This window comes from Herpailurus yagouaroundi, unplaced genomic scaffold (genome assembly GCF_014898765.1).
Source record: "Herpailurus yagouaroundi ecotype Mexico unplaced genomic scaffold, PumYag 196, whole genome shotgun sequence".
Lineage (NCBI taxonomy): Eukaryota > Metazoa > Chordata > Mammalia > Carnivora > Felidae > Herpailurus > Herpailurus yagouaroundi.
Genome location: NW_024412427.1, coordinates 36,755,544 through 36,773,165, shown reverse-complemented (window position 1 = coordinate 36,773,165; position 17,622 = coordinate 36,755,544). Strand labels below are relative to the sequence as shown.

The following is a 17,622-nucleotide window of genomic DNA, read 5'->3' as shown; positions in this document are numbered from 1 at the left end:
AGTCATTAATTCCTTCCTCTGCGTTTTCCAGCCTGCTGTTCATTCCATCAAGTGTGTTTCTCATTTCTCCTATCGAACGCTTTATCTTTCTTATGTTATTCCTTATCTCAGTGTTGATCATCTCACCAATGCCTTCCATTCTTTTCTGAAGTCCAACAAGTATCTGGACTTTAAATTCTCTATCAGGTATGTTATTTATGTCTCTCTTGCTTAGATCTCCAGCTGTGGCCTTATCTTGTTCTTTCATTTGGGATAAATTTCTCTGTCTTCTCATTTTAAGTCTCTATGCCTATTTCTGTATGTTGGGAAAGTCAGCTACATCTCCTATTCTTGAGAGTAATGGCTTTATGAAAAAGAGGTCCTGTAGTGTCCTGCAGTGTAGTGTCCTCTATTCTCCAAAACCTGATGCTTCAGGGAGTGTCTCCAATGTGTGCTGTGTGTGCTCAACTATTGTGTTCTGGCTGCTTTATCCTTGAGACCAATCATCTGCAGAGGCCGTCTTTGTCTATTGTGGGCAATGTTTAATCCCTGGCCTGAATGTGGCAACTTTTGACTAGGTGTGCTCTGGTCAGCTTGTGAAATGAGACCTGTCTCCACCACTGTTGAAACCAAGGCCTCTCAAAACTCTCACAATGGGAGACATGGTGTAAGTAGGGGTTGAGCCAGTCTTCTGGGGGGAAGGGACCTGCCACCCCGGGACTGAGGCAAGCATGACTGGGAGGGGCAGTTCCACCAGGATGCTGGGGGCATGACTTTGTGAAAGCAAGTTACTTAGGGAGTGATGGCACTATGCTGGTTCCCGCAAGTGGCCCTGTGCTTATACTGATGGGTAGGGGAGAGAAGCGGTGCCTGCCAGTTCCTTTGTTCTCAGAGGGGTCTCTGTAAATGCTGCCTCTCTAGAACACACTCCAAAATGAGCAAACACCCTTTCCACTGTGTGTTCCAGGTCCTCTCCAGATTGTTGTGTCCACACAGTATATCTAAAGGTATTTGCCTTTTCTCCAAGAGCAATCCAATGCCTCTGGGTTCTACCCCAGCCAAGCCTGTTGAACTTTAAAATTCCAGCCTTTAAGGGGTGCCTGGATGGCTCAGTTAGTTAAGCATCCTATTCTTGGTTTGGCTCAAGTCATGATCTCACAGTTCATGAGTTCAAGCTCTGTGTCAGGCTCTATGTTGGGCCCTACACTGACAGTGCAGGGCCTGCTTGGGATTATCTCTCTCCCTCTTCTTTGCTCCACCACTCAAGAAAATCAATTAAAAAAACAAAACAAACAAACAAACAAAAGCCCTCCAGCCTTTAAGCCCCACTGGTCACAAGAAGTCATGAAACTGAACCTCTCTCACTTTCCAAGTCAACTGCTATGGAGATTTATCTATCCCATGCACTCCCCTGTGTGCTAGTCTATCTCTTGCCCTTTTCTGCAACAGTGGCTCCCTCCCCCACCACAGTGGGCACGATCTGATCCATTTCTTTCCCAAACTGTGTCTCCGTACTTCCTACCTTCTTCGATGTGGCCTCTTCTCTCCCTTTAGTCGTGGAGTTTGTTGTGTCATTCTTCAGGTCGATTTCTGGAGTACTTAGGGTGGTTTGATAGTTATCTAGTTGTGTTTGTGGGATGAGGCAAGCCTAGGGTCCTCCTACTCCAACATCATCTTCCCTTCCAGTCTCTTCTTAGATAATTTTGAACATACAATTTCCATTTTGGGGAGTCCAATCTTTTTCCAAATTTTTATTGTACCATGCCTGAGACCCATGTGAGGTCCCCACCATGCTGCTACCAATAGGGCCCCCAGAGTGCCTCCCACCCTAAACTGAACCAAAGCAAAGGCAGTGGAAGGTGCTGGGGGAGGGAAGACTCTGGTGAAGACTCTGCTATGTACGTGCAGAAGGGCAGAAGTGCTACATATTCACACCCTACAAATTGTACACTGAGTGTCCAGTACAGGAGGAAGATGGGTGTCCAGGGAGGTGGGTAGAGAGCAGAAAACAGACAGGATGGATTTCAGCTCTGCTCTAAAACCACAAATGAACTGTGTACGGAGTTAGCCTCCAAGTGAATAAGTGTTCATTAAGACCCCTTAAGCAGGGGCGCCTGGGTGGCGCAGTCGGTTAAGCGTCCGACTTCAGCCAGGTCACGATCTTGCGGTCCGTGAGTTCAAGCCCCGCGTCAGGCTCTGGGCTGATGGCTCGGAGACTGGAGCCTGTTTCTGATTCTGTGTCTCCCTCTCTCTCTGCCCCTCCCCCGTTCATGCTCTGTCTCTCTCTGTTCCAAAAATAAATAAACGTTGAAAAAAAAAATTAAAAAAAAAAAAAAGCCCCTTAAGCAAAGACAGTTTTTATTCCGACTGGGGAGAAGGGGCAATTTTATACCTAGAGAGTAAGATGAGCACAAAAAGTTGCCTGGGGTGGGAGAGGGGCCCAGAGGTGGGTTACTAGTTCAGTAAAGCAAGAATGAAATGGACAATACCAAGCACTTCTGCCCTGGGGTAAATCTGACCCTGGGACGGGTGTGAGGAGTACAATGGCTCCTAGAAGCCTTGAAACCTTAGCACCACAATGAAAAGCCATGCTTGCACTCCCATGTATTAGTTTCCCATCCAATCCTTACTTTTTCCCCTTGAGAAAGAGTGTCACCCACCAACCTAGTCTCCCCCATGTAGGACAGACTATGCTGTAAGTCACTACCAGCCCCAGACGGCAGCAAATCTCAACATCAATGCTCACCTCTGTGGGGCCTGGATTAAAACTCAGTGTGCTGCAAGAGGCTACCCACCAGCCCAGCCCCAAAGCACTGTACCTGATAAATGGCTTCATCACAAGCATTCTGAAGGCCCAGGTTCACCATTGTGTTCTGCAGTGTGCGGCCCATGTAGAATTCCAGGGAAAGATAATAGATGCGCTGAGGAGACAAAAGAAAGAATCTTACATTTCTTTTCCATCCTGACACATGAGGAAGATTAGGGTGATGGGCAGATTCGTAAAGGCACCTACTTAGGGGTCTCATTTAGGCTACCCACAATCCCCCCTAAATGGGCTCACTCCCTTTGCCGAGTCTTGGCCAAACTCAGCTTTCCAAAGGCAGCACGCCCAGGACCCTTCTATATCAAAACTCTGCTCATTGCCCTTCTGGATATAAGCTGGCGTCCCTAGATGGGAGGAGGCAGGGCAGGGCAGTGGTAGGGAACAAGGCTCCCAGAATGGATAGAGCCAGCTCTGAACTTAGCTTGGCCTCTTCCCCACCATGAGCCCTTGAGCAAGTGACCTCTTCAAATCTCTAACACAGGATGAAACAACTTGGGGGTGGGGGGGGAGGCGCGCGGGGCGGGGGGGGGATATTTTCAAGTATTAACAGCTTTTAACACCGATGTTAAGTACTCAGTAAACACCACACAGTCAACACAACTGGATGGATGGATGGATGGATGGATGGATGGACGGACACAAGTCAGGAAAGTTTCTACTGCCTATTGGCTGGCTCTGGGGGATTGGAATATGTGACTTTCTATGTAAACAAAGAGGATGACCACCCACACTCACTGGGAGCTGAGTTGGGTTCTAAGCGCTTCCCATGCATGGTACCATTTACTCCTACAAACCACCCAGTGGGGCCACTGGGTGGCAGTGGCAGAGCCACAATCTGGCCCTCAGAGTCTTGCTTTTATACAGGACTCCATGCTGCTTCCTGCCATCAAAAGTAAGGTCTGGAAAAATAAATGGGGAAGAAGGGAGAAATATTCCTCACAGATAAATTCCAATGAATGCATGCAGATGGAACGAGCGAAACAGAAAATCAGCATGAGAACAGCACAGTGTAACTGCTGCAGACAACAGCCACAGCTGAACTCTGAAGCCAGCTGGCACAGCTTTACTATCTGCACAGCCTAATATCTCCCCCAAAGTATATACTCATTACCATGTGGTTTTAACAAATGTCAAAAAATTCTCTGATATTCTTCACTCCAGCAGGTGGTGCTCAATCCCCTCCCCCTTGAGGGTCAGTTGGCTGAGGTGAGTCTGGGAGGGAACCTGTAACTTCACAGGGGAAGAACCTGCTGACACCACCTTCCCCTGGTGACAAGGTTAACATCACCAGTGATGGGTTGTGATGATGTGCTGTGATGAGAAGGGGGCTCCATGGCTTGAGGTATTCTTTCTAAGCTCGATAACCCACACTAATTTGGAGAAAACCTTGTATGGGCACCAACTAAGGGTTGTTTTATGAACTCCCTGGCCAGTATTCATCAGATTGTCCAATGTTGTGAAAGATGAGGAAAGACCAACCACCATCGCCAATGGGAAGAGATTAAGGAGACATAATAACTAGAGGGCCCTGGATTTGGTCCAGGGACAGACAATATTAGAGGAAAAACTGGTTAAAAATGTGAAGAAAGTGCTGAGCCAGTGCTAGCTTACTTTGATAACTGTGTTGTGGTCATGCAAGATACTAATATTAGGGGGAACTGAGGGAGGGCTACATGGTACTCCACACTATGTTTGTGGTCCCCTGCAAATCTAATGTTGCTCCTAAAGGAAAAGTTAAAAAAACAAAACCAAGCCTTGAAAAAGGGTGTGTCGTGAGTGTGTACACATGCATAATGATGACAATGTGTGTCTTGGATTCAGATGTGAGTCCATGGAAAAGTACTGACTGTACTATGGTTTTATCTTTCCTGCAGGTTAAAATGTTCAAAATACAATTAAAAAAAATCAATTTCCCTACTGTTGCAGAATGCAGAGAGAGAATTCACTTTCCACAGACTGCAGAGAGGGCTTGTCAGGGCTTTACTGGAATGCCCACATAGGGTGACCTACCTGAGTGGCTTTGAGACCCACGTTCCATGCAGTGACTCTCTTAAAGTGTCTTTTTTATACTACGTTTAGATTTCTGAACAGCAGCTGACTAGAAACCTTTTGAAAACACTCTGTGGCCATGGGCCATCCACTTGCTGTTTCAGCAGTGTTGCTCTCTGGGCTTTTATAGCTGCATTTATACCATTACTTCACATTTTACTCCTCAGAACCATAAAACAGCCATAGAGGGTGAGCCAGGAAGAAAGGGGTTCCACATTTGCAAAATATACAGGCAAAGGAACTAAGATAATGGAGAGACATCCCATGTCAGTGGATTGCAAGGCTTAACAGTGTTAAGATGGCAAAACTTCCAAAATGGATCAACATATTCAACACAATCCCTGTCAGAATTCCAGCTGCTTCCTTGCAGATTGACAAACTAATTCATTAGGTGGATTAGGTGGATCCATCAGACGGAAATGTGAGGGATCTGGACAAGTCAAAACAATCTTGAAAAAGAAGGACAAAGTTGGAGGACTCACACTTCCTAATCTCAAACCTTATTACAAAACTATAGTCAGCAAGACTGTGTGGTACTGGCAGAAGTATGGACACACAGAGCAATGAAATATAGGATCCAAAAATCAACCCTCAAATTTATGGTCAACTGGTATTCAACAACCATGCCCAGATCATTTAGTCAGAAGAACAATCTCTTTAACAAATGGTGCTGGGACAACTGGATATCCACATGCAAAAGAATAAAGCTGGACCTCTACCTCACACCACATACAAACATTAATTCAAAGAACATCAAAGATCTAATTTTTTTTTCAACGTTTTTATTTATTTTTGGGACAGAGAGAGACAGAGCATGAACGGGGGAGGGGCAGAGAGAGAGGGAGACACAGAATCGGAAACAGGCTCCAGGCTCCGAGCCATCAGCCCAGAGCCTGACGCGGGGCTCGAACTCACGGACCGTGAGATCGTGACCTGGCTGAAGCCGGACGCTTAACCGACTGCGCCACCCAGGCGCCCCAAGAACATCAAAGATCTAAATGCAAGAGTCAAAACCATACAACTTTAAGAAAACAGAAGTAAATCTTCATGACCTTGGATTAGGCAATGGTTTCTTTTGTATGACATCAAAAGCACAAGTAAGAAAAAAACATAAATTAGACTTCACTGAAGTTAAAAACTTTTGATAACATGAAGAAAATTAAAAGATAACCCATAGAATGGGAGAGAATATTTGCTAATCATATAATTGAGGAGAGAAGCTGTATGTAGAACACACGTACAACTTAATAATAAAAAGACAAGTTGGGCGGGGGGCGGGGGGGCACCTGGGTGGCTCAGTTGGTTAAGCTTCCAACTTCAGCTCAGGTCACAATCTCATGGTTTGTGAGTTGGAGCCCCACATTGGGCTCTGTGCTGACAGCTCAGAGCCTGGAGTCTGCTTGCAATTCTGTGTCCCCTCTCTCTCTGCTCCTCCCCCACTTGCACTCTTTCTCTCTCTCAAAAATAAATAAACATTAAAAAAAAAAAAGACAAGGTGGTTGGGCAAAGGATCTGAACAGACATTTTGGTAAAGAAAATACACAGTGCCAACAGGCACATGAAAAGATGCCCAACATCACCCTCATCAGGGAAATGCAAATCAAAACCACAATGAAATATCAATTCACATCCACTATAGGATGGCTATAATCAAAAAGTTATCAGATGAAAACAAATGTTAGAAAAAATTTGAAAAAAATCAGAGTCTTCATACATGGGGTATGAAGGGTGGGCTGTAAAATGGTGCAGTGGCTTTGGAAATCAGTCTGGTAGGTCCTCAAAAAGTCAAAAGGGATTAGCATGTGGTCCAGCAGTTCTCCTCCAAGGCAGGTATCCAGAAGAAACAAAACCTATGTCTATGCAAAAACTTGTATGTCAGAGGACAGAAACTACTCAAATGCTCATCAACTGGTGAATGAATAAATAAAATGTGGTATATTCATATCATGGAATATTATTCAGCCATAAAAAGGAATCAAGTACCAATACATGCTACAACAAACAAGAACTTACAAAGCATTACACTAGATGAAAGGAGCCAGTCACAAAGGACCATATATTGTATCATTCCATTTATAAAATATAGGCAAACTTAAAGAAACAGAGAGTAGATTTATGGTTCCCTAATAAGTAGGGAGGGGTATAGGAAGTTTACAGTGGGTGACAGCTAAAAGCTGTGGGGTTTCTTTCCGGAGTAATGAAAATGTTCTAAAATTGACTGTGGTGTCCATGGCCCAACTCTGTGACTATACCAAAGCCAATGAATTATGCACTTTTAATGGGTGAATTGCATACTATTTGAATTTTATCTTAAAGCTGTTACCAAAAAATATAAAATAGTAAAAATAATGCACAAAATTTTATAAATGTTGTACATTAAGTAGAATACTTGCAGTTGTAAAAATGGTGGAACAAAAATGCCTCTGCCCACTTCTCCCAAAAACTCACTGATGGAAAGTCAGGACAGGTAGAACTAAATTGGAAAACTGACCCTTGTACATCTTCACCACCAAGCTGCAGGGTGGGGACAGGGTGATTGTTCACTGTTGGTCTCTGCTTTTCTGAAGTCGAGGAAAGGATAAAGTACTTTACACTCATATGCACGCATGCACACACACACACATGCACACCTACAGATGCACATACTTGTGTGCACAGCCATACGTGTGTGCGCTTACATGCACTCACACACATGCAATCACACCTGTACACAATTCATTAATTTGCACATGTGCACTCACATGCACACGCTCACATGTGTGTACACACACAGACACATGCACACACTCACAAATCTGGGACCCAAGGAAGAGCTGCTCACTCTAGGCTGCACACACCAGGCCCTTGCCCCATTATCCAGCTGCAAACAGCTGGTTCAGGAAGAATTCCTTCTACTCAAGGAGATGGAACTCAGGATCTACATCCTGAAATCTAAAACAGGAAAAAAGAACAGGAAACAAAAGGGGTAAAGAACACTAGCATTTACCATGGAGCAAATACAATTTGTTAATACAGACTAATCTGGGACATCAAGAAACACCAATAAAGTAACAAAAGAACCGCACCAGGCACAGGAAAGTAAAATAAAAAAGAGATAAAACTACTACAGAAATGGAGGCACCACTGAATGCAAAACAAAGGGAAAGATGGAAATAAAAACCTGGCTGGAAAAGCGGACAAAATGGGGAAAAAGCATGAAAAGGATTGGAGAGGAAAATATCCATATGGAAGACAAAGAATAGCTAACATCAGCAAAATTAGCATCCCTGAGAAAAGAAACTGAATAAAACATTAAAAACATTTTTGGGGTGACTGAGTGGCTCAGTCATTTAAGCATCAGACTTCAGGTCTGGTCATGATCTCACAGTTTGTGAGTTGGAGCCCCCCATCTTGGGAGACTGCTTGGAGGACTCTCTCTCTCTCTCTCTCTCAAAATAAATAAATAAACTTAAAAAAATAAAAACATTTTTTTCAGTATATAACTGAAGAAAACTTTCTATACATAAATCTATGCATACATACATACAAAGAACATACATACATACTAATAAAATCCATGGCAAGTTCAGTCTTTGACAGACTTTTCTTTTTCAATCATTTGAATGTATGGCTTCTCAGTTACTGCCCAGATTCCAATGCCCTTTAAATCACAAACATGGCAGTGCAGTGAGTGAATCTACAGCCACTCTGAGTACAGCTGCTGTCACTACTGCTCATGGCCCATTGCTTCTTCCTGGACGCTATTTACTCTGCACTTGAGCTGAGTTATTGTCATATGGGGTTTCCATAGCACTATGCTGCCCCTCCCTCCACACAGGGCTTAGTAACCACTGAGAACACACTGAGCCCAACAAGATCCAGCTGTATGAGAAGATTGTGAGTGAAGGTTCCAAGCACAATCATGCCCTTTTCCTATGTACACAAGAAGGCTCACTTCTCCCCCACATACCTACTTCTGGGGTTCTCCCTGGAGAGGTTTTATGACAAGTTGGAAACTCAGGAATATGATCAAAATGTTTTCATGTTGCCTTTAACTGGAACCATGTATTTTTAAAGCTGTAGTTTGATCTCTGCTAAAGTTTCTAATTTTTAACTAGCACTATGAAAAGAGCTTGACTATCTTTGTTTGTGTAAGGCATAAAATGTTGGACCTTGTCTTAAGATCTTTCAGTCTTGGGGCACCTGGGTGGCTCAGCTGGCTAAGCATCTGACTTCGACTCAGGTCACAATCTCACAGTTCATGAATTTGAGTCCTGCATTGGGTGAGTGCAAACCTCGCTTTGGGCTCAACACTCTCCATTCCTCTCTCTCTTTCTCTCTGCCCCTCATGGTATTCTCTCTCTCTCTCTCCCTCTCTGCCCCTCCCGCACTCACACACACTCTCTCTCTCTCATAAATAAATTAATTAATTAATTAATTAATTAATTAAGTTACAAAATGATATTTAAAAAAAAAAAAGATCTTCCAGTCTTTAATTTTCCTTCCAAGTTGAGCACAGATGTCAAGGGCTCAGCAGCTTATTTAATTCTGCTAATAGTTCCAGGCAGCCTCCCAATGCACCTCTGCATACGAGGGGAGCAGAAGTGGCAGCATCAGGGCTCCTTTGGACAGCACCCACCCAAAGACTGGCCATGGTCAGCTCTAGGTTAGGCACTGCTGCACACCCACCCAGCCAGAGCCCTGCACTCTGGCCTGTGTCTGTTGTTGCTGTGTGATTTGTTCCAAGAATTTTTATAGTTTCTTCAAATGTGTTGAATTTGTTTTCCTCAGTTTCCTTAAGATGGTTTAGAGCAAAACTAAACTGAAGAAGCCTTGCCAGAGGGGCCGCCCAAGGAGATGCACACACTTTTGAACCATGCACGCTGGGGTCCAATCCTGGTTCCTGGCCTGGCCAGCAGGGTGGTCTGGATCCCTTCACCTCTCTGAGAAATACCATGTCTAGTTTGGGGTTTAACACAGGGTTAGCTGTGGACTCAGGCAATGTTGGTCCCCTTGCTGGGCCAGATTTTCAGGGAGAGTGATGGAACCTAATTAACAGGGTGGCAATTCTGGACTGAACCAACTGAGGGCACAGGATTGGTGCAAGAAAAAGCACAGGGGGCTCACCAGCAAAGGGCCAGGTCCTCAGTGTCCCCAAACTCTGCTGCTACTGCAGGCCCAAGGCCAACCCAGGCTTTGCCCAGTCTCTTTCCATCCCTCTCACCCCACCCCCGGCCTCTCCCACCACCATCTGTGCAACTGTGGACAGGGTCTCCCAAATCAAGGAACTCTGGCCAAAGAACCTGACACTCCCCTCCTTCAGCATGAGAGCAACAAGGACCCCTTAAACCCTCTACAGCAGTTCTGGGAGCCTGTGGCCTGGGGTGTGAACTGGGCTGCTGACCTTTCTTGTATGGTCCCTTCTTGCAATATGACTGTTAACACATGTTAAGAGGCTTAGAGGCAGCCTTAAATTTTTTTAATTGGGTTTACTACATGCAAAGTCTACACCAAAAGCATCACAGAAAAGCACAAAAGAAACTCCTTCCTCAAAATGAAGAGATGAAAAGATGACCAACGCAAATACACAACATAGTAGTCTTCTCCTAAGACATCTTAGGAGTTAAGGAACTCGAATTGTGGAGCTGGAGCTTAAAAGCAACAGGTAGAGCCTCATTTTGCTCTTTATACAATGGAGATTCATGAACAGAACTGGACTTTCAGAGACCTCCAATTTCTCTTCCCTCTCCAAAAAGGCTATTTAGAGTCTTTGTTTAACAGAAAGTGCTGAACATTCTGCAGGAAAAGGAAAGAAAGAACTCCAGCACTCAGGGCAACAAAACACAGACTGATGCAACTGTTTTCATCAAGAGAAGAACCTGTTTCTACAGGTGGATCTGGCCAGTGACGTGTCATCCTGTGCCCAGGAAAAGGTAGCAACACTCCCCCTGTCTATCAGATTCTGTGTTATGTCTTAACATGCCAGCCATCTCGCTGTGACTGAGCAGGCACAGTGGCGCCCACAGACTACCAGCTCCCTGCCAGACAGAGCTGGCCTGGACAGGACACAGGAACAGAGACCACTGGCCCAACATAGGGCCAGTTCTGGTGAGCTCCCCAGCCTTGCCAAAGGCATCAGGGCAGCCCTGCCCTTGCCAGCCTAGTGAGGGGACTGCTAGGGGGCATCAGCCTTCTCAGCTGCTAGACAGCTGAGGCTCCTCCTTGTCTTCACTGGCCATCCTGCTTCACACCCATTCTGCTGTGTCTGAGGGGCTTTTTGGAGGGTCGCACCGACAACAGCTTTATGAAACCACTAATATGTTTGCAGTAAGGATGCTGAACACTTTCTACCACGTCTCTTATACTCCCAACCTATGGAGCCACACTCAAGCATGTTCTTTTAGAATTAAGTGACAGGGAAATTTGGCTTCTGGTGAGTAACTGGCAGAAATTCCGTGGATCATGGATTTCCTTTTTTACTTTAGGTACTGGTACCTAGGACTAGAACACAGGCCTGTTTGCTCAAAGTCAATTTGGAAAATGTAAAATATAATAAAATAATAGAGTTTGAGAACTTATAGGGATCACAGAGATCACTCAGCTCTTCAGGGAACAAATTATTTTGCACTCCATGATATAACTTTTTTTATAATCCTCTGCCTCCTGCCTTCCATGTTGTTAAACTCTACAAAATGTCTCCTCACTCCCATCCCCGAGCCAATCACAGAAGTCTTATCACTGCCAGAGAAGCCAGAGCCTAATCAATTTATGTTAAGTGACCTGGACTGTGTCAAAGTATATTTATAACTAGTGTGGTAATAGTAAGCATTTTCACCCTGAGCTTCTTTCACCTTTCATTTTAAATGATGTTTCATGGCCAAGAAGACACTCAGCTAGAACTGAAATCACATATAATTCCTAATCCCAGAGATCCTGTCAAAGGAGTTAACCAAACTCTTCTGTGGTCTGATTACCTTGCTAACTTTGTGTTCATGCCTCTCCCCTTTACCATGTCCTAAGAACACCATTCTGTATAAGGTAGAAGACAAGCCAGCTATTGTCTGTTGATTACTTGTTTCATGTCTCAGAATGTGCAGGTTTCTAAACGGCTTAAAGCTCTGGTCTGTTTAATGAAAAATTAGGTATAATCCGAAAAGACATAAAGTTCTCTCAATTTTCTTATTTGTATTTCTTATTAGTCGGGCAACTGGCAGAGCTATATGAGATCTGCAGGTGACAGCACCATGTCAATGTGCATGTCCTGGGTTTAATTGTTCACAGTGTTTGTCTAAGAGAGTCTCCCTGATTTTTGGAAGTACACACTCAAATTTTTAAGGGTAAAGGAGCATCAAGTCTGCAATTTACTTTCAAACGGTTCAGAGAAAAATGTACTAATATGTATAGAAAGGGACAAATGTGTTAAAATGTTTAATGCTTGGGGAATCTGCATGAAGAATGGGAATTTATTGTATTATTCCTGCAATATTTAAAAGTCTGAAGTCATATAAAATACAATTTTGTAAAAACTCATTTAAAAAGGGCTGGGGGGCACCTGGAGGTTGAGTCAGTTAAGCATACGACTTCAGCTCATGTCATGATCTCACAGTTCATGAGTTCAAGTCCTGCATCAGGCTCTGCACTGATAGCTTGAAGCCTGGAGGTTGTGCTTCAGATTCTGTGTCAGCCTCTCTCTCTCTGCCCCTCACCCACTCACACTTTATCTCTCTCTCTCAAAAATAGATAAACACTGGGAGAAAAAAAAAAAGGCTAGGATTCAAATGTGAGGTCAGTTATGATTATTTCATAAAAATACAAAGGGTCCCTGAAGCCTCCATGGCACCTGGGTATTAGAGATCTCCAGAGAAACAGAATCAACAGGATATGTATATACAGATTTATTTTAAGGAACTGGCTCACACAGTTGTGGAGGTCTGAGACTAAAATCTCATGATTTTCAGGCTGGCAAGCTGGAGATACAAGGAAGAGTTGCATTTGGAGTCCCAAAGCAGTCTGCTGGCATAATCCCTTCCCGCTGAGGAGGGATGATGTGGGGGGTGGGGTTATCAGTCTTTGTTCTATTAAGGTCTTAACTGACTGGAGGCCCACCCACATTGTGGAGGGTGATCTGCTTCACTCAAAGTCCGCTAATTTAAATGTTAATCTCGTCTAAAAAACACCTTCACAGAAACATCTAGAATAGTATTTGATCAAATATCTGGGCACTGTGGCCCAGCCAAGTTGATGTAGTAAATAAACCATCACAGCCCTTGAGAGGCCAAACTGTCTACTATGAAAAATCATGGCTCACACTCTGAGAGGCTCCTTAATCTCATAAAGTGATGGTTTAACCTTACCTTCCACTTGTGGAGCTGTCAGGTTAATCAGCAACACAAAACATCTGTCCCTTGTCAAGCTTCTAGCCAGGGAAAATAATTGAGCTGTCTGGTGTCAGGGAAGCTTGCCCATGGGATACAAGGTCAACTTCACAAGACAAGTGGAAACATATCAAAACTCGGTGTGTTAAAAAGACTCCGGTGGCTGGTCTCACCACTAATTAAAACAAAATGTTGTAAGTCGGGGCTGTGGGCAGACAAGGCTGCAAAAACACTGCTCTAGATCTTCTTCCTTTAACTCCAGGGTCCAGCCAAACAGTAAGATTAATTGTATTCATTATGATTATCTTATTTGAAATATTTAAGACTGCAGTTTGGGCCCCATGGTGGTAGTGGTGCACTATTATTTTCCTTAATCTACTATTGTGGCTATGCCATGAGTTTACAGGAAAGAGCCATAGTAAACAGACTATCCCATCCATTATAGGGATGCAGTAGGCCAGCTGTCCACATTGTGTATTATCCACTTTAAAGTCCCACAGAAGATATCTCACACCTGCCCATTCTAGAAGTTATCACAGAGATCCCATGACTCCCATAAGTAGACATGAGCTGCCATTTGCTCTGGTTGCCAGAACTTATGTCTGCACTTTGTGTCCTGACATCGTCCTTGAATGCAACCTGTTTCCCTACTCTTATTCCCTGGCTCCAACTTTCTCTTTGAGGTCTTCAATTAATCTGAACCTTCTGTGTCATGCCTTGCTTAGGCATTCTTCAATTCTTTTTGGATAGAGATGGAATGTCAGCATAAAATGGAAACATTTTATAAGCAAACACAAAGCCACAACTTTTTAGAATGGCAAGGAACCTTAGAAATGAACTACCTCCCTCCACCCCTGTCATTTTTAAGATGAAAATACTGAGGCCAAGAAAGGTTAAGAAATCCAGCCAAGTCCAAGGTCTTATAAACTGCATAGTAAAGCTAGGACTAAAAGGAGCTTGGACTCATATGAGCCATCCCTCACCATCCATCTCTTCTCTCTTTTTTTTTTTTTTTTTTTTTTCTTTCCATCCATCTCTTTTCTATTCCTGAATTCAGAGTGGAGTTCCAGCTCTGGAGTTTTATCCCAGACTCCTCACCTTGCCATCACTTCAGAGAATCCTTGAACCATCTTTAGAACTAAGTGCTACCTCCTGCCAAACACCAACCTCTCAATTTTAGGTTTTTTTGTTTTTGTTTTTGTTTTTGTTTTACCTGATTTGCCAGGCCAGTTGCCTGAAAAATCTTTCCCTGAGCATTTGCGTTTCATTTGTTTCTGCTATTACCAAAAACAGAAGGCCAAAAAGGGTTCTGAAACAAGAGGTACAGCATGATACTATTTTTGTAATAAAACAGCGTTTCTACCAAGGTAGAAAAAAAGATGTAGAACACAAATGTTTATAGCATTTATCATGTTTTTACTAGGTGTTGTGATTACAGTTAATTTTTTCCTTCTGGCTTTTCTGTTTTCCAATTTTTCTTCCAATAATCATATGAACTTCCATAATTGTTTGAAAGACAAAAAGTCAAGTAAAAGCACGCTAATGTATTAAATATAGATCATCTGGCTCCCCCAGTCAGAATGCAGTGGGACAAATCCCTGAGGTCATCCCCAAGCTGGGGTGAAGCTCTGCAGGATTTTTATTGGGAGCCTACCTCCTGTCAGGCTCGGACCCTTGTGGGGCTTATTTCTGGTCCATTACAAGCAAAATAACACTTCTGCAGAAAAAGGAGAGAAGCTTATTTTTCAACATGAATTAGCCAGACTGAAACACTTAAATTCCAATTTTCCATTTTAAAATGGCCTTCCTACCCAGAACAGGCAAACAACTTTCCACTTACAGCCTGTGTGGTTTGTAAAGAAATTTTCTCTAGACAGAAAATTTTCGGCCTGTAGCCACCACAGCAGGCAATCAAAACTCAGACCTTTCAATGCCGATCAGGAAACCAGTTTTGTCAGAGGTATTAATTCTGTTCAGGAAAGGTCATTTCCATAATCCCTGAGCCCATCACTGTTCTTTTCAGGATCTAATTATACATAAACACTCTAAGAGGAATCCCAACGTGTTGAGGTGTGTTCTGGTCCAGAGAAATGTCCTTGAATGTGCATGCAAAGCTATACCCTTGTTGTCCACTTACACTGACAACAACACCGATGTTGCAAATCAGAGCTCTGCCATCAGCAGGGAATTCTGGGGGAGCCACAGCCTCTTGGCCAGTTTCCCTGGCAAAGACATCCTAAGCCCTTGTTCTAAAAACCTGTTTTAGCCACTTGGTGCCACTTCTATGTTGTCTTGCATACAAAATGTGAAGAAGCCTCGCTGGTATTCTAACAACTCTGTCCTTGTTACCATCTCTGTTTTAGAAAAAAGAGTGCTCCACAGTAAGTATGGAAAAGCAATGATCTCACTCTTAACAACTATTAAACATTTTTTAATGCCTCATGAAAATACTCTAAAATAATATCAACAAAGCAACTATACAGTGCCTATATGGATACTGCAAAACAAATCTTTGCAAACTGGCTTCAGGCCTGCAAGTGTATCCTTTCTTCAGGAGTCATTCTACCTTAGTATAGTAGAAAGGACAAAATTCTCTGTGGTCAAGAGCAAGTAAAAACACCCAAACAAACCGGCAGCAGGTGGATGGCCAAGACTATGACAGGCCTATCCAACTACCAATGATACTTACTAACTTGGAAAGCTGTTGAAAAAGTTACAAATGTCAATGAATGAAACAGAAAAATCACAAAGTTGTATACGCAATATACTTTTTAAAATGTGTACCCATATTTAAGAATAGAAAATGATCTGAAAGGACATACACCTTCATTTTAATATGGTTGAGAGTAATGGAGTCACATCAGTGACTTTTTTTGTGTGTATTTAGTATTTTTCTGCCATAAACATAAATTTCTGCAAAATATGAAAAGTAATAACCTCCGTGATTAATCTCCATGAACTTGAACCCAACAATGTTCTTCAAGAGAGGTGTGGAAACCCCAAAGACAGAGACTTCTTTGAGGGCTTCTTCTGAGCTCCTGACCCCTGCTTTAGCAGGCATCCTCAATGATTTTCTTCCGATCAATGCCTAGCCAAAAAAAAGCCCACAATCCCCTGCAGATGACTGAGCTCACCCCCTTCCAAAACAAAACCGCCCAGGCCCGGTTCCAGTCCCCTTTTGTCTCACACTCTGCTGCAAAAAAAATCCCCAAAAGGTGGGGGGCGGAGTCAGGGGAGGAGGAAGCACCGACTCTGCAGCCATCACAGAAGCACACGGCTAGAAACAGGCTGGAAAATTCCGCCAGGACTCCAGGGCTCAGGAGAGGCGGGGAACAGGAGACCCCTGCAAGACCGAGCTCCTTGCGCAAAAGGACTGTGGACTGGGGCCTAAACAGAGGAAGAGGAGGCTAGGCGCCCCGGGGCCCCAAGTGTAGACAATACCCTACACTGTCTGCCGTAGAGGACAGCCCGGATCCGCTTTGCGCCCGGGGTGGTAGGGTGGTAAGTACTGGGCCAGGTCTGTGTAAAGCTGGCTGACCGCCCCAGGGGAAGGCGGTGGGGGAGACGTGACCCCAGCCAAAGCTATTCTCACCGGCGTGGACCACCGATGGGCTGCAGGTGCACACAGAGGGTGGCCGTGCTCAATTTAAAGACACTCCGCCAACACAGGCCCTACGTGCGTCTTTCTGGGAGAGGTGCATCGCTCTGCTGTCTCTTCCTAGGGGCCCGTGTCTCGAGAGGCCCGGCACAAGGGCTGCCCTTTTCCGGGGTGGGGCAGCAGGCACGGCAGGACGAGCGCAGTGACCCTGGGCAGGCGACCCCGGCCTCCCTCGGGCCGCCTCACCTTGGGGTCGCGCTCGTAGTAGTGCTGCTGCGTGCGGATCCAGCGGCCCACCAGGTGGTCGCGCACCGTGTGAGCCAGCGCGAAGAAGTAGTCGCGGGGCGTGGCCACATTGCGGTCCTTGACCAGTGTGAAGTGCAGGTGCCGATTGAAGCTCTTCCGCACCTCGGCCACGTCTCCCAGCCCCGCAATGCCGCGCACACTGATTTGCTTCCGCTTCTCGCTGTCAGTCAGCGGCTTCGCCATCGCGCGGTCAGAGGAGGAGGAAGACAAGAGGCAGAGCAGGGAAGACAACGCCAACACCGAGGATGCTGCGGCGGCTCTGGCGCCCGTCACTGCGGCGCCGTAGGGCTGGCACGGGCCGCGCCTGCGCGCTGCGTCGGGGCGGGAACCCCTGAGAGGAGGGGCGGGGCCGCAGGGGGGGAAGGGCCGGTCTTCGGGGGCGGGGCCTCCGAGAGACGGGGGGCGGTCTCCGGGGACCGGGCCTCGGGAGAGGTAGGGCAGGGCAGCGGGCAAAGGCTTTAAGTCCTTGGACGTTGGCAGGGGCGTGCCTTTTTGTAGGTGTGGAAGATGAA

General features: G+C 44.9%; 1 protein-coding gene across 1 annotated transcript in view; it reads right to left on the bottom strand.

Annotated features, from left to right (window-relative positions):
- Positions 1-17,406, bottom strand: part of PYGB (glycogen phosphorylase B) — a 59,058-nt gene extending 41,652 nt beyond the window's left edge. Inside the window, exons 1-2 of the mRNA XM_040447914.1 lie at positions 17,051-17,406; positions 2,799-2,900 (exon numbers count right to left, since the gene is read on the bottom strand). Of these exons, the coding sequence (XP_040303848.1) occupies positions 2,799-2,900; positions 17,051-17,293 (345 nt within the window). The 5' untranslated portion in view covers positions 17,294-17,406. The remainder of the gene's footprint in view (positions 1-2,798; positions 2,901-17,050) is intronic.
- Positions 17,407-17,622: the final 216 nt, after the last annotated feature.